Source organism: Lepidochelys kempii, chromosome 5, assembly GCF_965140265.1.
Source record: "Lepidochelys kempii isolate rLepKem1 chromosome 5, rLepKem1.hap2, whole genome shotgun sequence".
In the NCBI taxonomy this organism is placed as follows: Eukaryota; Metazoa; Chordata; order Testudines; family Cheloniidae; genus Lepidochelys; species Lepidochelys kempii.
This window is the reverse complement of record NC_133260.1, coordinates 33,880,537-33,906,844: the sequence shown is the minus strand read 5'-3', so window position 1 is coordinate 33,906,844 and position 26,308 is coordinate 33,880,537. Positions and strand designations below refer to the sequence as shown.

Below are 26,308 nucleotides of genomic sequence, written 5' to 3'. Positions count from 1 at the left end.
ATCAAGCCCTGTATTCTGAATCCCTTTTATTGAAAAACATCAACTTTGAAATATTTTGTATATCATATACAACAGGAACGAAAAAGAATATTATGGAGGGTAGACTAATCCCACTATTTTCGGCTAACATAAATGGATGACAATAATAATTCTAATGAACTAAAGCCTGCTGATATTACAGTGGCTCCTAAAGATGAACTCCCTCCCCGTCCCAGTCTCGCTGATATGATGCATGAATACATACTGTTAATTAAATCAGTCCCACCAAAATTACAGCATTAATTATAGTATTACTTACAGCTATGCCAAATCTGGTTATTTTGTCCTCATTGCATTTAGTTATCACTTCTTGCAAACTTGAGCCATCGTGTGATTCACCGTCTGTCACAACGACCATTACTTTTGTAGCTGTGGGCCGTCCACCAGATTCAGTGGAAAAAGCATGACGTCTGTGATAAAGAAAGCACTAGACTCATTACATGCATATTTTAATGAATGCTTCCATCATTGACTTAGAACAAAGTGCATCTGGAGTGTTTCTTTATTGGAACACATAGGCCCAGATTTTTAAACCTATTTAGGCACTGCTGTACTACACCTGAGCTGTGCTACGCCTACCTGATTTTAGCTCTCATTTTTAAAAGGGATCTAGGTATTTAGGAGTCTAAATCCCTAAATTGACTGTTAATGGGATTTTGGTTCCTAAATGCCTAAATCACTTTTGAAAATCATATTTAGGCTCCTATATCAGTTAGGTGTGGCACAACACGGCCTCAATAGGTTTAAAAATCTTGGCCAAAGTCCTTCATTAATAATAGTTTAGCACTTATTGCACTTTTTGCCTTCAAAGCACTGTTCAAACATCAAAACCGGAAAATGTTTTGGTCAAAGCAAAATTTTGGAAACATGTTATCTGAATAATCTTTAATCTGGGTTTCCTGTGCAAATTTATGTTCGATTAAAAAAAAAGTCCAAAAGAGTTTTGACCAACTCTACTCTCAATACTCTCGAGAGGCAAAATAAATAAATAAAATCAGGCATTAGCTCCATTTTGCAGACACAGAGGGAAACGAAAACAAGGAAGATCCCTATAGATTTGGAACTCACTGTATTCAGAATCTCTCTCTAAACAAGTAGCCCAAGGTCACTGAGTCAGTTAGTGTTCGACCCCTATTAAAAGTGCAGTTCTATGCTGAAAAATGATTGTGTAAAAATAGTGCCTGCTTACTTAACAGATCATTGCCTGTGAGTGTAATCAGAGTTACTTTACTGCCCAAAGTAAGTTTTTACTGCTGCTAAACACGACAAAGTCAAAAGTCCTATTGGAGAAAGGGTCTGATTCTGTGATAGTTTTCACACAATCAACCAAGATCTTATCCTGTAAACATTTAAACGTGCAGTCACATTGAGTCAATGAGTAAAATTTGCCTGGTAAGTCATTTTGCATCTCTCTTAGAAACTCATCGTGCAAGGTAGCGAGAACCTTCGGAGAGGTTCTTTGATTCCCAGGGGCCCCAGAGGCAGTACTAACCTCTCACGAAGTGCTCAGCACCTTCCAGGATCAGATCTCTAGTTACAAAAGTAGCATAACAATTATTGGTGCACTTTACCTTGCATAGTCAATTGCTTTGAAAGTATTAGTCAAGTCTCCTCCTTTTTGAAAAGTCTGCGACATTGCTTTCACAACATCTTCTTTTGTTTTGTAGGTATTCAGGTTGAACACTATCCTTGGATCATTACCATATTGAATTAAACCCACCTAAACATCATCACACAAAAAAAATTAGATTGTCGTGCATTCAAATCAATTACACAGAATTAAAATACCAAAATTATTTGTCAAACTGATGCACAGGATTAAAGTTCAAAATGATTTTGACAGACTGGAGATATGGTCTAAAATATGGTGAAATTCAATAGGGACAAATACAAAGTGCTGTACTTAGGAAGGAATAATCAATTTCACAGATACAAAATGGGAAATGACTGCCTATGAAGGAATTCTGAAGAAAAAGATCTGAGGGTTAGAGTGGATCACAAACTAAATGTGAGTCAACAATGTAATACTGTTGCAAAATAGCGAATATCATTCTGGGATGTATTAGCAAGAGTGTTGTAAAGCAAGACAGGAGAAGTAATTCTTGCACTCTACTTGGCACTGATAAGGCCTCAACTGGAGTAGTGTGTCCAAGTTCTGGGCACCACACTTTGGGAAAGTTGTGGACAAATGGGAGGCAGCCCACAGGAGAGCAACAACTACTAAAGGTCGAGGAAGCATGACCTACAAGGAAAGAATGAAAATTGGGCTTGTTTAGTCTGGAGAAGAGAAACTGAGACGCAACATGATAACAATCTTCAAATATGTAAAAGGTCATTATAAAGAGGAGGGTGATAAAATGTTGTTCTTAACCATTGGAGAGGACAAGAGAAATGGGTTTAAATTGCAGCAAGGGAGATTTAGGTTAGACGTTAGGAAAAATTTCACAACTGTGAGGGTAATTAAGCACCGGAACAAATTGCCTAGGGAGGTTATGGAATCTCCAGTCATTAAAGGTCTTAAAGATCATTTAAGAACAGGTTAGACAAAAAACGGTCAGGGATGGTCTACAGCAGTGGTTCTCAAACTTATTTGATCACGCCCCCACTTCGTGTCTGTAATTGTTTATGCCCTCCCATGCCACACAAGTGCAGAGACTGCCACCCACCTCTGAAGGTAGAGCAGAGAGCAGCAGCTGCTGGCCAGCCACCCAGCGCCTAAAGCAACTCTGTGCCAGCAGCAGTGGACAAGTAAGCGTGGCAATGTAAAAAGTGATATTTATCAATATCACTTTTCACAGCAGACTTAGTGCCCCATTGCCACCCTTACTTCTGCGCTGCTACTGAGGAGGGGGAGAGGGGAAGGAGAGTCCAAGCCTGGGTGGCAGGTTCTGGCTGTCCCCTTTATCCCTTCCCCCGACCTCCCGGATGTGCACGGCCCTTCTGCCTGAGCCCCAGCTACCAGGGGTTGACAGCTGGAGCTTTTTTTTTTTAAACCGGAGGGGGGGGATACAGCTCAACCTCCCTTGACACATTCCCATGCCTCCAAAGGGCATACCCCATAGTTTGAGAACCACTGGTCTAGAGAATACTTAGTCCTGCCTCAGTGCAGGGAACCAGACTCAATGACCTATCAAAGTCCCTTCCAGTCCTACATTTCTATAATTCTGTATAGAAGGTGGTATATTTTTCCTTCATCACATACAACCCCCAATTAATATTATTGCCCATGTTTGCAAAGTAAAACAATGTCACAAACTCTTACAGTAATTTACATCTTGTTTCTTTAATCTACCCTACTCAACAATAAATGAAGACATGATCTAATTGTTTGCACTAGACTTTTTTGCCTCCTAAAAGTTCCCTACATAGCTTCTACCACTGCATGTCTACTGGTGGGTGCTCTAGCATAGATACAGAATTGTCAGCAGTCAATATTTTTATCACTATCATCTAGACCTGCTCTATAGAAATTCCATAGGAAATTACTTGATAACATTGTACATTCCTTTTATTTTATAGTATAAATTAATAGAGAAGTGTATTAAGACATACATTTAACATGGTGAAGAAGAAATGAAGACACTAAGTATCTGTTACATGGCTGAATAATTACTGCCAAGGTTTTTGAATTTTCTAAACTTGGAGTGATTGAGCCTGCAATCTTAATATTGTTTCAATACTAGTATTTTGCATTTAGTTTTCAGGTTTTAAGGAAAAAAATTGAGAGAAAAAAACCCCTGGGAATATTAGCTTGAGCAACCTTGAAAACGGATTTTAAAAGTTACTTGCTCCTATTAGACTCTTAAGTTCCATTCTACACAATGATGTGTTTTGTACAACTCAAACTTCAAGTGAAGTTCTTAGGTGTATAGCTGCTGGACCAAATTAGATACACCTCTATTTAAGTGCATACTTTAGTCTTCAGGAAAATTTCCACTGCTGGTCATAAAGTGATTTTGATGTAGTCAAGGTATCTCAAAACAAGAAAAATGCTAGCCCACATTGAGAGCTATGTTTCAGACACCAGCAATGTTTGCTAGAACACTGTCTAAAAGTAGGTGATTAGTTTTTTCAAAAAAATGGGGAAAAATCTTCCTCCTCAAATTTAAAAATATAATTTTTCTCAAAATCATCACTTTCAGAGAGAAACAAGCACAGAAAATTCTGCATCAATGTTGTAGATTTTGGAAAGCTATGATTGTATGAAAAGTGGGCTTAAAATGGAAAAGGTTTTACAACTTTAGTCATACTGAGAGTAATGAGGTACAAAACTCTGGGGGGGAGGAAAAGATGTGTTTTGCTCTCAATATATGCACAGAGCTCAAATTTTGATGATTGTTACACATTATCATTAAAATGGAGATTAGACCTTTAAGTATACTGGAAATAATCTAAAGGAGTACTTGTGGCACCTTAGAGACTAACCAATTCATTTGAGCATAAGCTTTTGTGAGTTTAGTTTCGTTAGTCTCTAAGGTGCCCCAAGCCCTCCTTTTCTTTTTGCGAATACAGACTAACACGGCTGCTACTCTGAAACCTGGAAATAATCTAGCTCTCTCGTGACATAAACTATGTACTGGAATAAATTAATCAAAATGGAATATTCCCTTTTGAAACATGAGTTAGCTTTATGACAAAAGCCCTGATCCTGAGAGATGCTGAACAACTGCAAATCCCAGTGACTTTGATGGGAGCTGTAGATATTCAGGATCTCTCAGGATCAAACCAGGGGTTAGCTTTACCTTAGCAAACTTAATTTCCTTTAATAAAATTCATTGCTACCTTCCTTCTGTTTCAAAATAATGTTTTTTGACTTACCTGAGTTTTTGTGGGGCCTATATCTAAGCCTTGGACAAATTTTGTCAAAAACGCACTCACTGCATTCCAGGGATAAATGCTGTTTGACTCATCACACACAACAACAACATCTATGAAGGAGGAACAGTCTAAAAGAGAAAAGATGACTGATAAAAGGACACTGAATGCACAAAATTTACTTACAACTCATGAGCCAAATCCAGATGTCCATACCTAGTCCACATGTAAGCAAACTTCTGTTGATGTCACAGGAGGTTTGCCTGAATGAGAATAGAATAAAATCCCAGCCTGATACACAGATGTAAATGCACCAAAATCAGCGAAGTTACTACTGATTTTCACCAGTAAGTGAGATCAGAATCAAGCCCTGAGTGTGAACCTCAGGATTAGGCTCTTTTTAAACTGAATTTTTTAAAATTCAAAAGGTAATTACTTTTGGATTCCATTACATGACATCTCTCTTCATTTCAATGGATTTATTTATTACTGAATCTATTTTACATGCATTGCCTTACTTTGAAGAGCAGGTGAAAAGCTTCTTAAGATCTGGAAACTGGGACTGATTTCAGAACAGACTCCTGTTGCATAGTACTGACTTCCACACTGCTGGGCCCACAAGGGACCACAAGTCTTTAAAAAATAAAATGAGGAAAATATAAAACAACATGTATCCTGTCATTTCACTCCTTTACATACCTTCATGAGAGTGTCACAATCAAATACAGCACAGGAGATCAGTGGAATAGCTCCCTCCCAGGAAGACACAATATTGACTGAGACTAACCACGAGGTGGCACTGTTACCATGAGTTGGTTCTTATGAGTACACACACACACACACACAGTGTAGCAGTTTGCCTTTGGTATTTGCTGCAGAATACTTATTACCTGGTAACTACACATGGTACTGCATGGCCAAAACGTTTTCTGTTAGCTCATGAGGTGTTTTGTGTGTGTCTCCACACCATGGATAAAAATAAAGTTTAAAAAATAATGGATTTACTAATTTGAGAATTCTTTGTTCCACAAGAAAATATATTTCAAAACTGTGGATAAGACATTTATAACTTTTGTCTGTACTAACTTCAGTCTTGATCGTAAGATGATTTTTGAAAAAATAAGTAGAGAAAGAAAGACTTGTGAAGACTATACTTTTTGAGAGACCCAAGGTAGGTGAGGTAATATCTTTTATAGGACAGAAGCTGATAGAGATATATAAAATCATGAGTGGTGTGGAGAAAGTGAATAAGGAAAAGTTATTTACTTGTTCCCATAATATAAGAACTAGGGGCCACCAACTGAAATTAATGGGCAGCAGGTTTAAAACAAATAAAAGGAAGTTCTTCTTCACAGCGCACAGCCAACCTGTGGAACTCCTTGCGTGAGGAGGTTGTGAAGGCTAGGACTATAACAGGGTTTAAAAGAGAACTAGATAGATTCATGGAGGTTAAGTCCATTAATGGCTATTAGCCAGGATGGGTAAGGAATGGTGTCCCTAGCCTCTGTTTGTCAGAGGGTGGAGATGGATGGCAGGAGAGAGAGATCACTTAACTTATGTTAACAGCCATACTAAGTCAGACCAAAGGTCCATCTAACCCAGTATCCTATCTTCTGACAGTGGCCAATGCCAGGTGCCCCAAAGGGAATGAACAGAACAGGTAATTATCAGCTGGTCCAATAAAAGATATTACCTTACCAACTTTGTCTCTCCAATATCCTGGGTCCATAACAACACTGCATAAGGCTATGTTTTTTTGTCATTTAGGGTCTTAAAAGTTTTTTCTGTTCCTTCCATGCATGGCAAGAGTTTAAAAGTTGAAGCACCAATTTAAAAAAAAATTGATTTGAAAAACAAAACTGAATATAAGTTATTAAATATATAAATGGGACTGTATGATGCACAAGAATGGGGTATTAAGCCTATCTTGGTCTGAATTTGACCAAACTGGAAAGAGAAGACCCATAAAGTTGCTTTTACATGAGCGTTGTTCAGTGGCCTATTTGATACGAGCTGGTGTCAGTCAAGTTCTTCTGCACAGGCAACCACAATACAAGAACCAATTCAGCAATAGGGTCAAGAGTTGATTAACAAGAAAAACTGAACTCTCCTAGAGTTAGTCTTTTCCAGACAGGCTTAGGACACATTGGTGGAGGCACAAGGAAGCTTCCAATGCCACTGCTTATATTGTATCTATACTATTGTTGATCAGAATATAATACTTTCTAGTAAGACAGTACAGCACCTTTCAGAGCCCCACCTAAACACTTTTACAGAAATGTGAATCAAGGAAGAGAAGGAATGTTCTACACTTCAACAGGTTCTCTCTTCCCCTTGTACTTTGTTAGCTCCTGTCAACAGTTTCCTACTTGCTCCCTCTCTTACACAGTGAATGGATTCAATTGTTATTGACAGGCTACTTCAGTTATTTTGTGTTTTAACAAACTAAAAGTAAAAAACAGCATTATGTTAAGGTGCATGGCAGCTGGATTAATTGCACGTGCTATATGATTTACAAATCTATACCTACAATGCTTTGCTGGAATATTTGGGACCAGTAGATTGCAATGCAAGACGCACTGAAATATAAAATTGTTTCTATTTTAAATATGACAGCGAGAACAAAATGAACCATTTGTGTAGGATAGATCAGGCTGGCTGCTGCTACTCTAGTATTCATTTTGTTCTAACAGATGAATCATAGGCAGGGGCAGGCTCAGAGTTTTTTACTAAGGCCAATGTAAACTAAAAAGAAAATAAGATATAGGCCTTGAAGCTCCAGTATGCTGGGATCTCCCTCTGTGCACCAGAACGGCAGAATGGGGGACAAAAGTGGCTTTTATGCTACCTTTCTGCCCACACCCCATGATCTTGGAGTCAGCCAGAGGATGGCCAAAACTCCTCTTACTCCCAGAACACCTTAAGAATGGCCATACTGGGTCAGATGAATGCTCCATCTAGCCCAGTGCCTGTCTTCAGACAGTGACCAATGCCAGGTGCCCCAGAGGGAATGAACAGAACAGGTAATCATCAAGTGATCCATCCCCTGTTGCCCATTCCCAGCTTCTGGCAAACAGAGGCTAGGGACACCATCCCAGCCCATCCCAGCTAATAGCCATTGATGGACCTATCCTCCATGAACTTATCTAGTTCTTTTTTGAACCCTGTTATAGTCTTGGCCTTCACAACATCCTCTGGTATGGAGTTCCACAGGTTGACTGTGCGTTTGTGAAAAAATACTTCCTTTTGTTTGTTTTAAACCTGCTGTCTATTAATTTCATTTGGTGATTCCGAGTTCTTGTGTTATGAGTAAGTAACACTTCCTCATTTACTTTCTCCACACGAGTTATGATTTTATAGACTTCTATCATATCCCCAATTAGTCGTCTCTTTTCCAAGCTGAAAAGTCCCAGTCTTATTAATCTCTCCTCATACGGAAGTTGTTCCATACCTTCTACACCGGGTATGGCGTTGAAACAAAGCAGTGGAAATGGGACATGTGTTGGCCAGGTCTAGCTCAAAATGTTTATTGAGGGCTACAGATACAACACACATTTTTGCCACCCCAGAAACATTTTATTAGTGTACAAAACAAATATATTATAATTAAAAACTTATTTTTCCTTCCTGTTAAATAGTCTACTGTAATCATACTTGTGATATCCTGTCAGTGTTAGTGAATTCTACATGGATCAGGAAAGCCTTTGAACAGAAAGTGGCTCAGGCATATATGTACATGTGTGTCTGTGTATTTAGATAATTTAAATTATTCTACATTATATATATATATATACACACACACACACTTTTATATATTAAAGTTTGTAATGGCTAATAAATAATGTTGCCTCTCACATCTAAAAGGCAAAAGAATCATTCAGGTTTTGATCACAATTTTCTCACCCTAAAGAATCAGAGAACAGAGCTTTCAGTGCCAATTCACTAAGGTACTTAAGGAAATGCCTAATTTTTAAGCACAAGTAGTCCCATTGATTTCAGTGGAGTTACTCATATGTTTGACATTTGGTATGTTTTTAAGTACTTTGATGATTCAGAGCTTATATTGGCTAAAAGAGGCCAGTGATGATAAATTCTTGAACACTAATACAACAACATAAGGGGCAACAGAGAAAATATTAATTCTAAAACGATTCAAGTTAACTGGGACAGCCTGAATAACGAAGGTTACTTAACTGCAATCAGAGTTCTTCAACATGGCTTCAATATTCCCACCTATGGGTATTGCACCGCCTTGTGGTGCCTTACAGTAAAACGTCTTCTAGCAATGTCAGCTAGAGCACTCCTGCCCCACTGCCATTCCCCACAGCATCAGGAGGCACTCCTTTATAGAGTCACCTATCAGCGCATCATGAAGGTGCAGTACCCATAAGCAGGAATATTCATAGCCACTTGAAGAAGAACTCATTCTTACTTTAAACTGGGAAGAAAGCATAGTGAAGTGTCTGCTTTATATATATGGTTTTACTACATTAGGTACTGTACTGGTGTATGATAATATAAATCTTAAACTGGAATATGCATGCATGCATCACAACAGTGAATCAATATGATCTATAAATACGTTGATCGTTCACCATTTCGTAAGCTCTACCATTGCTGTGGTGGATCTTTGAACATAACTGTTCACTGTATAGAAACAGGTTGTACATAATGTAAGCTATAAGAAATTGTTTTTGCAGCATCTGCAGAATACAAAGCTGGCATATGATAGCTGCATTTGGAGATAATGGAAAATGAAAGCTTTTAAAGGTACCTGAGGGTATAAGTTCATACTTCATTTATCAAAAACAGGGGGGATATTTCAGAAGGTGAGAAAAGTGGAGTAGGATATACTTTTATATATGAATTTTCCATTCCAATGCAGTTTTAACTGCCAGCAGAGTGCATTTATCAACATTATTTTAAGCGAACATTTAATTCAGCTTTTTCTCTCTCAAGTGTTATTTTTTAAAGAATCCTTACGTATTGGAGATTAGAAGTAAAAAGACAATGGAAACAATTTCAAACTGCTAACTCAAAACTGGCCTGAATATTTTAGAGAAAAATTCCCAAGCTGCTGAGTGCTTTAGGACAACAACTTTTTTTTTTTTTAAAGTTGGCCCTGGGATGTTATGGGCTAATCCACACAAAGAAAGAGGCAGCCAAAATTAAAAGAAAAATACTTAATTCTCATGGCAAGATTTGGAGCTTTAGCTCTACTACTTAATCTCAACTAGGATAGCCTTGATTCCTCTGTTGGGCTCCCTTGTGGCTGTTAGGAAGTAGCTCATGCTGAAGGTGGAGCAGAGCTGCACCACGTTAGGGGGAATTGTACGAGGCACTCTCACTCAAGTTCCTCAGCATACAGCATGTGTGCTACTACATCCCTTTATGGGGTACAGCTGGTCTTCCTCCACAAGCTGGCTTGGTGAAAGCGAAGCCATGAGGACACACAAAGGGTGCAGACCTTGTATTCACAAAAGCAGATGCTCTACCTTGGGGAAAAAAACCTGATTTTTGTAAAAGGCACTGCTTGGCAAATTAGTAAAGAAAACCCTTCAGATTAATGCAACAAGCACCACCAAGATCGACTTATTGCAAAAGAAATCTAGTTTGCTGTTACTATAATCTACTCATATTTGAAATGACTTCTGTCAAAAGAGTACAATGAAGAAAAAAACTCAATGGACTATAGCCTGGGCCATCTCCTCTTTCCTGTGCAACATTAATTCTGCTCTCTGGGCCTGTGCATTATGATACAGTCTTTAATTTCATGATCATATTTTATTTATAGATGAATGCACAAAAGGAGCAATTCCTAACTTTCGAGTGCTTTACTTTTCCACTTACATAGCATTATTTTAATGTATGTTTTAAATGTAATATAAAATACATATTATTCCATGTTGTATACTGAAATATTTTCAGCTCAGATTTAATTTACAAATGTGGAACGTTCCAGCTGCTACATTTTCCATCAATGGTCAACAGTAGAAAGTAATTTTTTACTACTTACTGAGTATAGCTTTGACACTTACCAAAAATCCTCCAGTTCTTGAGCTTCTTATTAGTGTCAAGCCAAGGTTCATCTGTTCCTTTATCTCAGTAACATTTGGGATGTGTGTTAAAGCTAAAAATAAAGAGATTAAAGGAAAGCAAAAAAGCCCTAAATTCCTATCATATGTTCCTCAGTAACAGAATTCAAAGTTTAAGCTTAAGGAACAAGAGAGTTTGGAAGAGGAATTTTTCAAATCCCATAAAAGCTTCTGGGACAAAACAAAAGAAAGATAATTGGTGAGAGAAATTTGCTAGACATTAGCTGGCCTTGTCACATATCTAGATTAGCATTTATAATTAGAGTGCCTGCTCTAAAGAGCTACAGGAAATAGGCAAAGACGCCAAACTCCTCAAGTGGCAGTTTAACTCTATAAAGTACAAATGTTTTTAGTAGGTTGAGACTACTAAAAAAAATAATAAAAAAAAAAAATAATTGTTTGCACTACCTGAGATATCAGATCTCTCTCAACTGGATCAAGCTCAAATCTTAGATATTTCAGACAGAAAATATATAATGATGGGAATATTTGTGAGAGAAGAGAAATGCTTTATTCCATAGCACCATAAAATAGAAATTAAAACACGGATCTGAACCTATGATATTCTTAAACATCTCATCATTGACTTATGTTGCCCTATTTGCGACATCTAATTGTTGGCTCTCATTTTACACTTAGATTGTTAACTGTTCTGGGTAGGAACTGTCTTTTTATGTGTTTGGTAAGTGCTAGCAAAATGGAGAACCCCCGATCAGAACCCCCAAATAATATATACTACCGCTTCTACAACTGCTACTAATTCTACAGTTAATACAGAGTGGATGTAAAAAAGTGTTAGAGAAAAAACAGCAGCAAGTAGCATGAAAATTATATACTGAGCTGGCTCTAGAAGCTAAAGCTGTCCTGGCGGTATATGCAATAAATGAACTGGAGACCAGAGCAACCCTCTAAAAAGCTCTTCTTTTTACTAAGCCTAACCAAAAAAAAAAAAAAAAAAAAAAAAACACCAATACAACATTACATGGGGAGAAGCAACAACCACCATATGCCGACACATGCAGCTAATTTTAGTAGTAAAATAAAAATAAAAAGCTACGTTGGAAGGAGAAGAAAAAAAAATTATGGCCATCCCTATCTTCTTATTAATACTACTGTCCATATTTTTCAAATTCTTTCCAAGTCTTATCTCACACCAAAGAATGCTCCGCAACAAAGAAACTATTTAGAAAACATGGACAATATAGTGTCCTTTTTCACTTCATCAGGGTCAGTAGGTCTGTGCGAACTGCCTAATTCAAGTTTATCAAATAATCTGGCCTGGTATGGAAATGAGGCAAAATGGACAATTGCATTAAGTCAGCATTAGTTACAACTTACTTTGTAAATTCAGTTTTTGACATGTCGTTTCAAGTGAATCAACAGGACATGTGTAGATATCTCCCATTCTGTTAGCTGGATACCCACTCCATGGTGAGCCAACAAGCAGCCTAAAAAAACAAGGGGAAACTGATTCTTTCCTTATACTCTGATGAAGAGCAGTATATTTATTTAAAGATAAACTGAAAACAAATGTGAAAGTCTGAGGTCCCCTAGATAAGTTAGAGAAGAGCTCACAAGATTTAGCACGTAAAAACAAAAGAAAAAAATTCCCTTTCCAAGGGTATCAAAATTGTGCTTTGCTCAGCTGTGACTTCCCATTGCGCACCGCAAAAAGACAATGCAAGCATTGTATCAGAGAATGCTGATGGAGAATGGGGTTAGTGTATGGGAATGAGAGAGAGTCAAATATTCAGAGGATGTTTTAATCCATTATGTGGTTATTAGTATTACATTATTATAGAACCATAGAACTGGAAGGGGACCTAAGGGGTCATCTAATCCAGCCTCCTGCACTCATGGCAGGACTAAGTATTGTCTAGACCATTCCTGACAGGTGTTCGTCTAACCTGCTCTTAAAAATCTTCAATGATGGAGACTCCACAACCTCCCTAGGCAATTTATTCCAGTGCTCAACAACCCTGACAGTTATGAAGTTTTTCCTAATGTCCAACCTAAATCTCCCTTGCTGCAATTTAAGCCCATTGCTTCTTGTCCTATCCACAGAGGTTAAGAAAAACAATTTTTCTTCCTCCTCCTTGAAACAACCTTTTACAAACTTGAAAACTGTTATCATGTCCCCTCTCAGTCTTCTCTTTTCCAGACTAAACAAACCCAGTTTTTTCAATCTTTTTCAATCCCTCAGAGGTCATGTTTTCTGGACCTTTAATCGTTTTTGTAACTCTTCTCTAGACTCTCTCCAATTTGTCCACATCCTTCCTGAAATGTAGTGCCCAGAACTGGACACAATACTCCGGATGAGGCCAAATCAGTGTGGAGTAGAGCGGAAGAATACTTTCTCATGTCATACTTACAACACTCCTGCTAACACATCCCAGAATGATGTTCACTTTTTTTTTTTTTTTTGCAGTAGTGTTACACTGTTGACTCAAATTTAGCTTGCAGTCCACTATTACATCCAGATCCCTTTCCGCAGTACCCCTTCCTAGGCAGTGATTTCCCATTTTGTAAGTGTGCAACTGATTGTTCCTACCTAAATGGAATACTTTGCATTTGTTCTTACTGAATTTCATCCTATTTACTTCAGACCATTTCTCCAGATCATTTTGAATTTTAATCATATCCTCCAAAGCTCTCAAAACCCCTCCCAGCTTGGTATCAGCTGCAAACTTTATAAGTGTACTCTGTAAGCCATTATCTAAATCATCGTTATATCACAAAATCAAAAGAAACATAGGAAAGATATCAATAATCACAAATATATAAACAGTAATTAATTTCTAACAAATATAGCTAGACAACTAGTGAATTGGGAAATTATGATCTGCAGTTTCCTGACAGTAAACCCGCCCCCAAAGAGAGGTCAGGTAAAAAGTTCACTGATTTCTTTTAACTGATCCTTTTAACTGATAGGAGATATTATACTCGACGTCTACACAGTGACAGCATATTGCCCAAGTCTGAACTTGAACTCTGCTACTACGCCTTGAAAACACTGAGTCAGAAAGGAAATACTGTCGGTTATGATAACAGACTATTGTGTCGTGTCTGTTTCACTCTGGACAAGAATTTTAAGATGCACAACCTCTAGTTAAGTTGCCAAAAGTCTTATAGTGATTCACTCTCCCCTAATTCTATACTCCTAGCAACTGCCACACACTCCCTTTGCAGTGTTCACACATTCTGAGCACCTTCCATCTGGGGAATGCAGAACAGTTTTTAAACATTAGCCAATTAATACCGATACCTGGGGACACTGGCTATAAATACAGACATTTCAACTTTCACTTACCATGGAAAGGCAGCAGCGATGTAACAGTAATTTAGAACAGGAAGTGAAGGAGAATTTCATATACCATAGAAAATGCAGGAGAAATATGGATAAGCAGAACTATTTTCATGGGCATGAACAGTGATGTCTCAAACATTGGATGGTGAAACCGCTTAATTGATTAGAAAAGGAAAGACCTCTTGCTTTTATACTCTAATATCCATCTATGACCCTCTGATTATAGAATATTTATCAGTCAGTAAATCAGTGTTTATATGAAAGGATAATAAAAAACCAAAGATACGACAAGGAAAGGGTCCCTTTTGAGAAAGTTTTACAGAGTTTAATAGAAAATGAGAACCTTTCAATAGGGTTGGAGTTAGTAGAATTCCAAAGAGAAATGTATCCCACACCTCCCATAGAATTCTATAGGATAGTTAAAACAAAGGAAACACAAAAATCATAGCAATGATATTTTCTATTATGTATTTTCAAAGCAATTTCTATATAAAACTTTACTACATTTCCATAGGACCCACATGACTTAATTGCTATTCAATACTATAGGAATTTGGTAAAATGGGTTTGATAAAAATTTTACATTTCTTAACACACAAGGGATGTTCCAGGTTTATTCAGACAAAATATTTCCACACACACCTTAGAGTGTATTTAATTTCAACTAAACACAACAGTATGAAGAGTGACCGTATTTCACTTTAGCAGCACAAGCCAGTCAGCAAAAACATAACAAAACTTCAGAATGTATCTAACCTTTTTCCTGTGTAGGAGTATTTTAAAAATAAATGTCTGCATCTCAATTATCTTGCTGAAAACAGTGATTATGCAACAAAAGAAACAGAGCGAATTTACCCACCCAAAAAATCTGAAATACTTTGTTTTGTAAACAAACAGGATTTTATGTCCTTCCAGCAATTCCAAACCTATCATATGGTGTTATAAATATCTCTTTATAAAATGTGATAATGCCAGACTCTCTGTATAGTCCAGATAGGTGGATATTGGATTACTGACAAAGTCCTGTTGAACCATGAAGAAAAATCAGCTTTGTGACTCCAGTACAAAACCAATAACCAGGCTGTTCAATAAAGCCTATAACTGGGATGTTCACTGGCTTCCTCTGAGCAAGTTACTGTGCTTTTGTCATTCTCTACTACCCACTAAGTACATGCAGAGATGGAAGGGTTTTGTGTGTGCTTGAATGCGTGCAGAACATTGTGCAATTATTCTATATTTTGTTTAAGGCAAACTAGAAGATAATAAAATAAAATGCAATTTAATTTAATTCAGATCCAATCCTGTTCCCATTGTAATCAATGATAAAATTCCTGCTAGAGGCAAGACTGGACCCAAAAACCTGTATCTTCACAAAAGGGGGACTGAAGTTATGAAATAATTGTTGTTTTGTACTTAAAGAAAACCTAAAATACAAGGAAGTTCTAATATACATCAATTACATTTCACTCTGTCCCTCTTGTGTGTTTGAGGGTCAGTTTCCACTTTGTGTGTGTCTCTCTACAGCAAAATAAGAGAAAAATATTTACAAATAGAAAAATGTCATTGTAAAACCAAACCAAACAAAAATTGATTGCGAAACTTAGGGGCACGAGTAGTATCTGAAACTAAACTGATGTTTTGGAACTGATTAGGTTTCAAGTTGATGCTCATTTAAATATTTTAAAACACCACTCTGCATATAATCTGTAAATGTTTCATTCTCTATAAATATGTATATTATGCATAACTATTTGTAAGCTTTTTCTAAGTTTCTCAAAATACATTTAAGCATCCACATGAGAAACTACTTATTAAAACAAGAAGGCCTTCCTTAGTAGATTTTGGAAATACCCCATATATTACTCTATGTTTGTCACATACTTATCATAATTAAATGTCTGGACTGTGTTGGAGTCATCCTGTAATGATGGGTTATGTTTAAGTCAGATATTTGCAGTATATTTTATTCACATAGAAACTAACTGAAAATACGAAACAAGCAAAAGAAAACAATTATGTAAAGATTTCACCACTCAGATAGATGAACTGCAGTCATTTTAATGCCTACATTTAGATTAACAAAGTCAGTGTCTCCTTATCTGTGGGTTGCCAGCAATTCCCTGGGGTGGGAGGGTTACTATCCTGCGCCCGTTCCCCGTCTCTGTTCTTCCACAAAAGTTAATTTGCATAATTATTTGCTCCTTAGGGTACATCTACACAGCCAGCATCAGCTCATGGCAGTGAGCCTCTGAGCCCAGGTTGACAGACTCAGGCTCATGCTACCGCTCTAAAATTAGAAGTGTAGACAGTGCTTTTCAGTTTCAAGTCAGGCTGGACCTTGGGCTCTGAAATCTAGGGAGGCCGCCCCCATCCCTAAGCTTCAAAGCTTGAGCTACAACATCATCTACACAGATATTTTTAGTGCTGTAGAGTGAGCCCCATGAGCCTGAGCCTGCCAACCTGGCTTTGGAGGCTCACTGTTGTGGACTGTGTAGATGTACCCTTGGGATACATCTATACTCCAGTTAGACACCTGCAGCTGGCCAGTGCCAGGGTACTACCCAGACAAAATCCCAATACAGCCCTCCTCATGGCCTCACCACTTACTATCTCGGAGGTTCTGTCCCATACTGGGAAGAATCTGAGGGAGGGAAAGTCAGAACTGCATATAAAAATAATGCTATCACAGCCTTTCTGGAATACAGAACAATAACCACTTCTGGTTGGGGTTTTTTTTCCTGCTCCCACAGCCAGTCACCTGCAGGAGCCAAACCCTCAAGGACAGGGCCTTTATCAATGACTGTCTAATCTGAGGGAGAGTGCGGGGGGGGACCCAGAAACTAGGGATGAAATGTTCCGAGACCTCATTGCCGACACCCTCCTCCCACCCCCCTAATAACTGAAAACAGAGAGGTGGAGGTTGTTTCAGAGGTCAAAGAAGGGGAAAGAAGTGGAGCTCTCCAAAGAAATAGGAGGAGTGGACAAAGACAGTGTAACAGTGCCCGGAGACTACACTGCTGTGGCAAAAGACACAGTTGAGAAAGACAGGGAGATGCAGAGGTAACTCCTGGAGACAATACAGGGCCAGAATGCTCTGCTGCAGTGCATGCTGGGCTCCAAACAGAGACCCAGCCATGTTCTGCAGACTTTGGACTATATAGGGTACTGGGAACACAAGCATTTGCTTCCTTCTGTACCCACCACAGCCATACTCCCAGAGGCCATTCCCTTCCCAGACTGAACCTCTGGGCAATGAGAACAATTGCACATGCGAGCCCAGCTCTTTTGAGCAGCTGGCGTCCCTAATAACTTCAAGCTGTGCCAAAAACTGAAGGCCCAAGAACAAGAAAAGGCAGGTGTGAGGCACAGACTCACCTGTGACTTGAATCCCTCCTCCCCTTGTTGCTGTCTGCCCTCCACTGCACCGTGTCCTTTGAATTTTGGTTTCATTATTGTTTTAATTAAAGGTTTATTTCTAGTTGCTATATTACAGATTGTTTAAGAATAAAAACCATTCAAATTCATTCATAAAGAGTCATCAATACAGTTTACACAGAAAATCCATTAATTTTAAATAATTCATAGGGTTTTACAAAAGTATCTAGACACAGACACAAGGTAAAACAAGCACTGCCACAATGTTCCAACTCCACCATACATAAAGGAGACTGCAATGCCCACAATCCATCTCACTGCCCCCCTTTACGAGCTAATGGCTGCATGTACAGCTGCACATTTTCCGGTCTGAGATTCAAAGTAAGAGCAATAGGCACCCCTGGTAGTATTGCCCTGGCTGTTTCCATGGTCTATTGGATGACTCGGTGGCTTCCCAGATTCCTGAGCAAGTCTCTGCACTCAGCCTCCCACCCATCAACTAAGACTTTCCCACTTACTTTCACAAATATTGTGCAAAATACAACATGTAACTTTAATTTTATGCACTTTTCCCCCTGCATTTTCCAACCTATTCTACAAACAGAGCCCTCTTCCTTTCAAAAAGCCAAATGCACACTCCCCAGTCATTCTGCAACTACAGAAGTGATAGTTAAAGAGTTTCTTCCTTCTGTTCAAGTGGCCTGTGAATGGCTTCATTAATCAGGGAAGCAGGGGATAAGCGAGGTCTCCCAGGATACCCAGAACAATCTCCACACCATTAATATCTACAGTGACCCTGGAGACAAACTGTCCTTTTCCCATTAAGGTAAACAGAAATGAGTTCCAAAAGACCCTAGCACCATGGACCCTTCCAGACCACTCTTTATTTATGCCCATAAACCTACCACAGTCGTCAACCAGCCCTTTTAGCACCATGGAGAACTAACTACCCCTTTCTGTTTAGAAATTCTTAGTCCTGGTGGAGTGTGGGAGCAAATAAGGATAGGGATCCCATTAACTGCCCCATTACAGTTTGGGGCACATAAAGTGGTCAATCTCCTGAGCATCACCAAGCTTTATAACCCAGTACAACAGTATTGTATGTATATCATCACACTCCTGCATGACAACGGCCCCAACAGTCAGTCAATCTGCCAACACTGAACAAGACTCAAGACCTGAGGTGGGGGCAATCTGAAAGACCAGAAAAGGGACAGAGAACCATCTAGCCCCATAACCATGATACTTGGCAAAAAGGGGGAAAAAGGATGCCAACAGGCAAGAAGCACCACAACTGTCTGTGGCTAGAGCTTCTTGTCAACTTCCCCCCGTCCTTAATCAGACCTGAAACTTTTGTTGGGAAATTTACTCACAGTCTGGAAGGGAATTTCTCGGGGTAGAGACAGACCCACTCCAGAATAGCCAATAATTAGGACTGTCACATGGCAGACCCAGGTTCACAGTTCCCTACTCTGCCTGATTCAGACCAGGGATTTGAACCTTGTTCTTCCACAACCCAGGTGAGTGCCCTAACCACACATCGACAGTCTGTCTCAAGCTCTCCTGTGGAGCTGTTCCATTTTGTATAAATAATTCAATATTCATTAAGACAGAAAGACTGATTTTATAACCCAATGGTTATGGACTTCAACCTGGGTCTCTTACATCCAAGGTGAGTGCCCTAATTACAGAGTTATGGGCCATTCTGGGCTAGGTTTCGCTTTCTTGTTTTTCATGAAAATTTTTTAAAGATCTCATTTTTATTCCATATTAGGAAAAAAAAATCACACAAATGTTGAAACCTCAAAATTTTTCACGGCCAGCCCCAATAACGGCACTCACATCACAGGTACTGACAACCGAAAGAAGATAAACTCATGTATCCTCATCAACGCTCCCATAACTTTGAAGAGTCTTAAAAATCAGCATTCTAGTGGAGACAAAGGGAAAAAAAAATTTCTAGCTTTATTCTAGGCTGCAGCATTTTCCCAATGCACTTCAGGGGGACATTCATCAAAACAGCACATTGGCACACTTATCAGGAGAGATATTTTCCTTTATTAGATGTGCAAGCAATATCATAGAATCATAGAAGATTAAGGTTGGGAGACCTCAGGAGGTCATCTAGTCCAAACCCCTGCTCAAAGCAGAACCAGCACCAACTAAATCAACTATATGCTCTAATATAAACTAGAATTTAAAAACGTCCAAAGATCAAGCATATTAATTTGTTTTGATGGCTTCATTTTCATTTAAAAATATGTTCCTATTCTAGGATCACAGTGCATTTACCAGTGTAACAACATATTACAGATGAAAACCTGGAAAATAATAATGAATCTCCATTAGTGCTGGCAAGGGGAGTATCAAGATTGCAGGTGAAGAAAATAAAGTTAAAAGAATTAGTACTTTTGGCACCTTAGAGACTAACAAATGTATTTGAGCATAAGCTTTCGCGGGCTAAAACCCATTTCATCGGATGTCCACAATTGTTTAAACTCACATTGGACGTACTGTAACAAAGAGATTTTATTTAATCTCGAATGAGCACAGATGTGTGGTGTTAAGCATAAATTTCAAAGCAGCGACAAATGTTTACAGTTTTCCCTATTTGACTACCCTGGAGTGAGTTATAATTTAATAAAAAAGGGGTTTTTTATTTCACCTAGCAATAAAAGCATCTGCAAAGGTGTCTCCTCTGCAGTAGCTGACCTCAGACATGTATCATAAAGACTATTATCTGTGTATCTATCTATCTATCGGCTGCTTTCCTAATCAAGTAATATGCTGAGTGAGCACTGTCTCTTGCAGAACTTATATTAAAGGCATTACTGACAATTTACTGCGTCTAAAATACTTTGGTGGCTTTAAGAGATAAAATAAAATATTAAAGTAATACAGCTAATACATGCCATACATTATTCCTAAAGCAGGAATCTCACACAGACACTATGTGCAATTATTTGGAATGCCATAAGAAATAAAGAGAGCAATTGCCAGAGTAAGATGTTTGCTCTAGTGTTAGTAATATTCCTGAATTGTTTTGAAGAAGCATACAGACGTAACTACTTATTAAAGAAAAGACATTTTAATAACTGATATTCATGCATACAGTGGACTTCTTGATTTTGGGACAGAAAAAAAAACCCAACAGTATGATGCAGTAAATTCTTTGTCCCACAAAATATACTGTTAGTAGCTTTTGGGGGGGGGAGGGGGGAGGGAAGAAGGGGGCTTATATTTTAAAGCTAGATTGTCATCCCTTCCAAGCTCTGTCCTCATACCTACCTAACAACTATACAACAATTTGAAAAAGAAAAACTAAAACAGAACAACATACTTCACTGTTAGAATTCTAACAAAGATGATCTAATCACAGGGACAGATCTCTCTTGGTAACAGAGTGTTTTTACTTGGGTCAGGACAGGTATAGCCCTGTTATATCCAATCACCTTGAACACAGGGAAGGGAAAGGCACTAAATCCAAATCCAATCTCTAGTGGAAGTAAGTAAAGAATAGGAGGCATAGAGAGTCAAAACTCAGTTCTTTAATTTCTCATTCTTCAATACCGAACTCTGGCAGCCTACTTGGATTTTTGCCAGAAGCTTTCTATATGCTTGTTTTACTGGTCCACTCCTCTTGCCATATGAAGTTTAGAAAGGTAAACAGTTTCCAATAAACCCTTCTTGACTACCACACCATTATTTTGTCTACTCTGAGTTGTGGGATTGGTATATCTTCATATGATTTCTTGCTTTAAAATATCTTTCATGGTGAGGAGAATTAGAGTGCCTTTCTTAACATTTCCAAGTGCAATTCACATTAGTATTTGATAACATTTTGGATGTATAGAAGGTTTCTCTTTAGTTTATTTCAAGCCAAATTTTAACAGCGCTCCTGCAATATGAATGTTTTGAGACTGTATCTGATTTTCCAAGAGTAGTAAATACTTTCTGTTCTTATGCAATGCACTGTACATCAGTCTTGCACCAACCTTGTATCAGCTTGGCAAGTAAAATTTTCTAGGGTGACATTTTCAGCATTCTGTATCTGCTCAGTTGGGACCACGGACAGCTCAGTGCTGACAGGGACCGGGGGGAGCAAGAGAGAGCTCCTAGCTGGCTGCTGGGACTAAATAAGGACTGAATTCAGGGAGGGCTACAGGAAGACTGTCTCCAGGGAGGAAGTCCTGGGTGTACAGCCTCAGACCAGGGCCAGAACAAGTTAAAGACTGTATACCCCAGAAGGGATTTTGTTCTGTTTCAAATACAGACAGTGTGAGAGAGTCAGACAGAGGGCTGAGTCACTGAAAAGCCACCTAAGAAACCACAAACAGGGGTCACGACAAACTGAGAGACTGCAGGCACACACACTTGACCAGGGGGCACTCACGAGAGATGGGTTCTGCCCTGTTAAAATAGCTTAAAATAAAGGACTAGATCTCCTAAAAAGAGCCTTTGTTTTATAACAAAGGAACAATAAATCTTTTCCCTGCATCTGAGGAAGAAAATAATCTAGAAATGAAAAGGTGAAAAACAACAAAGCAAACAGTGAGAGAGTGCCCTAGTTACAATTTCTAATGACTTCTTGAGAGAGACTGAAAGAAGGAACTTTTTCACTTTGAATAGGTTGTGATGATCCTGATAAACAGAGAGAGGGCTATTAAAACTTCCCTTGACCCATATGGGACAATGGCCAGTCATGCTGTAATGAGATAAGTGACGAATAACTGCATACCTGCAAAAAGCATTTGCAGATTCATAACGTTAAGTTTCTATGAACTTATGGAAAAGATGGGGGAAGTTATATGCCAAGGACCCTGCATTATTTGTGTCCCTGAACTATTTTCCACCTGTACTTGGTGGTTACTGACCAGAGTACAGGTGGAAAACAGTTTTCACTGCATTAACAATGGTGCAACAGGGAAGCAGAATATAAAATTAAATTGGTTGAGGCTTTGATCTAGTTCTTCAGTAATAAGATTAAAGAAAATTTACAAAAGGATTGAACTCCTAATACACTTGGGAAATACTGTGTAGTGCAGCATGCACAGGAATCAATTCATTTCAGGTGAATGTGCTTAGCTTCCTTCAGTAGTTTTGAACAAAGGCTTAAATAGAGGACTAAAGGAGCTATGTTGCTTAGCTACAGTAAGTGGATAAAATAAATAGAAAACAGGATAGGGAACTTTCTGCACCAGCCAATGAGAAACGCAAACCATGCGGAGAGCAGTGCTTACCCAGTCTAGGGAGAAGAGCTCAGTTCACAGCTCCACTTTCTCTGTTAAAAGCAGAGGAGTTCTCTCAAACTCCTAGCTACCATCTCTACACATTGGATAAAAACAGAGAAATGGTAGGATCTAGATCATCTTTACATTCAAGATCATGTAAAGCTGAAGTCAGAGAAATAAAAAGGCAGATACGTTTATGGATGAGAAAGATCATTACATATTTTATTACTTATTTTATCGCTAAAATATTCATATTTTAGCCAGTGTTTTATTAGATTTATCATGCTCCAATACATTTTATAAGAACCAGGTGACCAAGCAGGAGTTTTTAAATTAATTTTTACAAGAGATAAATGACTTTTGAACACTTTTCATATAACAATTTAGCATGTAATTATGGAGATGATATATGTTAATTCTAAATATGGCATGTTTCAGTATTGATATTTCTAAATTTTACGAAGATTTCAGATTTTATACATTTTCTTTTTACCAAAGAAATACAGACCTTAGTATCTTTCAGATAATGTTAAGCAAACATATTAATTACTGCTTCAGTGTTAACTTAATTCTAATTTATGGAGAAGTATTTACCAAAACCACTAGAGCTCCGCTTAAAATACATTAATAGTTTCTTACTTACTAGATAAAAAGCCCTGGTATATTATTAATAGCAGCCTGATATATAGTATATAAGTTAGACTTAACTATATGTATATATAGTAGATCCCTCTGCTACTGCAGATGCCTTAATGTTTGTGATTAAGCAGTTTTAAAATTTATTATTCAATAAATTAGTTCACACTCAGTTCATGTTTTTAAAGTTTTTTCACAACCATGAAGACTAAAAAACAAACAATTTTTAAAATGGAAGCTTCTGGAGCACAATTCTGTGGCTGGGGTAGATTCCACAGAACTTTTATAGCTATAGAATCACAGAATGCACAGGGGCCTGAGTAGGGCTGATTTGATATAAGGAAATACAGTTAGACATACTACATGCTTCAAATGAACAGCTGAGAATATATCAGAAAAAAATGGTTTACGTGAAAATATGCATCATTTAGACATTACACCTCTAGACAATGTTTAAATACCTCCAAATATGGAAGTGCTTGTTGTACCACCAGATAGAAGGGCATTAAATTAAGGAACTAAGACTTGTTCAAACTGGCCAGGAATTTGTCGTCAAAAATATCTTTTTGATGGCAAAATGCAGAATCTGCAAAATCATAGGAAAATTTCAACTTTGATTAATTTTTTTGATTTTCCATCTGGAAAACCAAAACATCTCCCAGAAATGGTAACATTAATATCAGCAACATTAAGACAGAAAAATTTCCCAAATGTATGCAAAGTGTCTGAGATTGCTGTGAAGATTTTGCACTTGAGTGCCAGGGTGATGAAGTTGTGGTATGTATTGCTTTTGGTATCTGTTGGAGGTGTGAAAGCATTATGGTATGTTGGAGTGTGTTATTACTATGATGTAGGCAATATAAAAGTGGCAAGGAGGCTTTTTCCTTAATTTGTTATTTCCAACTTTTTCAGATTTTGAGTTGGTGGGTGTGTCCTGATGCAACCTTTACTGTCGCCAAACAAATTTTGTGCAATTCATATAATATTCACCTTCTGAATGAAGGATCTTACTTTCCTTTCCACAAAGGTACACACACAGGATACAATACTATGCATCTGTAAAATTTTCCGTAAAAGGAGATCACTTACCTATAATCGGAAGTTCTTTAACATGTGTGGTCCCCTATCTGTATTCCATACGTGGGTACGTACGCACACCATGCGCCTGAGGCTGGAAAAATCCTGCAAGTAGCGTAGATTGGTCCGCAGCTGCGCCCTGGATCTCCTTGTGCTCGGCATTGCAGTATAAGGGGAGATGTAAACCAACCACCTCTTCAATTCCTTCTGTACCATGAATCCAGTCACAATCCGTAGCAGAGGGGAAGGCATGTGGGTAGTGAAATAGTTTGAACAGTCTCCAAACATGAACACTCTAGGTCTGATGGCCATCTAAATACCAAGCCATGAGTTGAAGAGGGTCTGGGCTGGGGTGCTTGATCCTGCTATTCTCTGGAGTTAGCAGGTCCATTCGTAGGAGGACCAGAAACCAGAATTGTCTGGGACAACTTGTTGCGATGAGAATGACTCATGCTTTGTCATGATGCATTCTCTTAGAACCTGGGGTAGTAGTTGGATGCGAGGGAAAGAGTATCTCAAGAAGCTTGTCCAGGACAGTAGGAGGGCACTTTTTGTTCACCTGGGAGGTGAACAGGTCCCAAGATGGTATTCCCCACTGACTGAAGATGTTCAGCACTGAATTGTGTAACAGCCACTCATTAGTGGTGAAATTGTAATGTAGTTCTATATACACCAGTTCCATAAGCTGACCACCTCCCCACACAGTGAGAGGGATTTTTGCCCCTCCCTGTTTGTTTATATAGAATACGGTCGTCACGTTGTCTGACATTATCTGGACAATGGCAGATCATATGAATGGGAGGAATGCACTGCGGGTCTGTCTGACTGCTCTTAGTTCTAGGAGATTGATATGCATCTTGCTTTCTCCCCAGGTGTCCATATATCTTGTGTTGGATGACCAAACATGTGGGCTTCCCAGCCTATGAGGGATGCCTCAGTGATTATTGTCATGCCAGGTGACAGGTCAGGTGGGAGGTAAGAAGAGAACTCCAATGCACATGTGTTCCAGGCTCATCTACCAGGTGCCTCCTCAGCCAGAGCTTTTGCCCCTCTTGGGTCTGGAGTTGGAAAGAGCAACACATACTGCACTGGGAGGAGATATGAGCCTCTTTAGGCAGGCTGGTGGTCACTGATAACTGAGAAGAAGCAAGGACAGGAGACAGTTCTTGAACCCTGGAATACTGGGTACAGTCCTACTTCTGAAAAGGAGGGGACAGAGAAGGTCCCCAGGGCTGGGAAAAAAACTAAACTACACTATGTAAAATATTGTAAAACACTAACAAACTATCTATAATTATATTTACAGAGATAAAGACAACGAGAGGATAATTCCAGACACAGAGGAGTCCAAATGAGATCATGCAACAGCAAGAAGGACCTGAAGAGGCAGTTGGTCCACACCCCCCCTTATATCCTCAGGGCTGAGCATGAGGAGATCCAGGGTATAGGTGCAGACCAACAGATGCTTCTTGAAAGATTTTTCAGTCTCAGGAGCCTGGTGCTCATGCGTACTCATGTGTGCAACGCAGATAGGGACCAGCCCTCAAAGAAGAAACATTGTTTCAATTGGTATTGACCAATCGTTTCTAAATAACTCCTTTTCCAGTCATGACACTGTCAGGCATGACCTCTACTAAATTACAACTCTTACTCAAAAGGAATATCAACAGGAATAAATGTAAAAGTTTTCCCTATTGGTCACATTACTGGGTATAAAATGATATCAGATTACA

At 38.6% G+C, this 26,308-nt stretch overlaps 1 protein-coding gene across 1 annotated transcript in view; it reads right to left on the bottom strand.

Moving 5' to 3' along the window:
* The window catches only part of ITGA2 (integrin subunit alpha 2), an 86,695-nt gene that overhangs the window by 35,659 nt on the left and 24,728 nt on the right, over nt 1-26,308 (bottom strand). Inside the window, exons 3-8 of the mRNA XM_073343916.1 lie at nt 12,288-12,397; nt 10,893-10,984; nt 5,373-5,487; nt 4,858-4,985; nt 1,611-1,759; nt 299-449 (exon numbers count right to left, since the gene is read on the bottom strand). Coding sequence (XP_073200017.1) covers nt 299-449; nt 1,611-1,759; nt 4,858-4,985; nt 5,373-5,487; nt 10,893-10,984; nt 12,288-12,397 — 745 coding nt within the window. The remainder of the gene's footprint in view (nt 1-298; nt 450-1,610; nt 1,760-4,857; nt 4,986-5,372; nt 5,488-10,892; nt 10,985-12,287; nt 12,398-26,308) is intronic.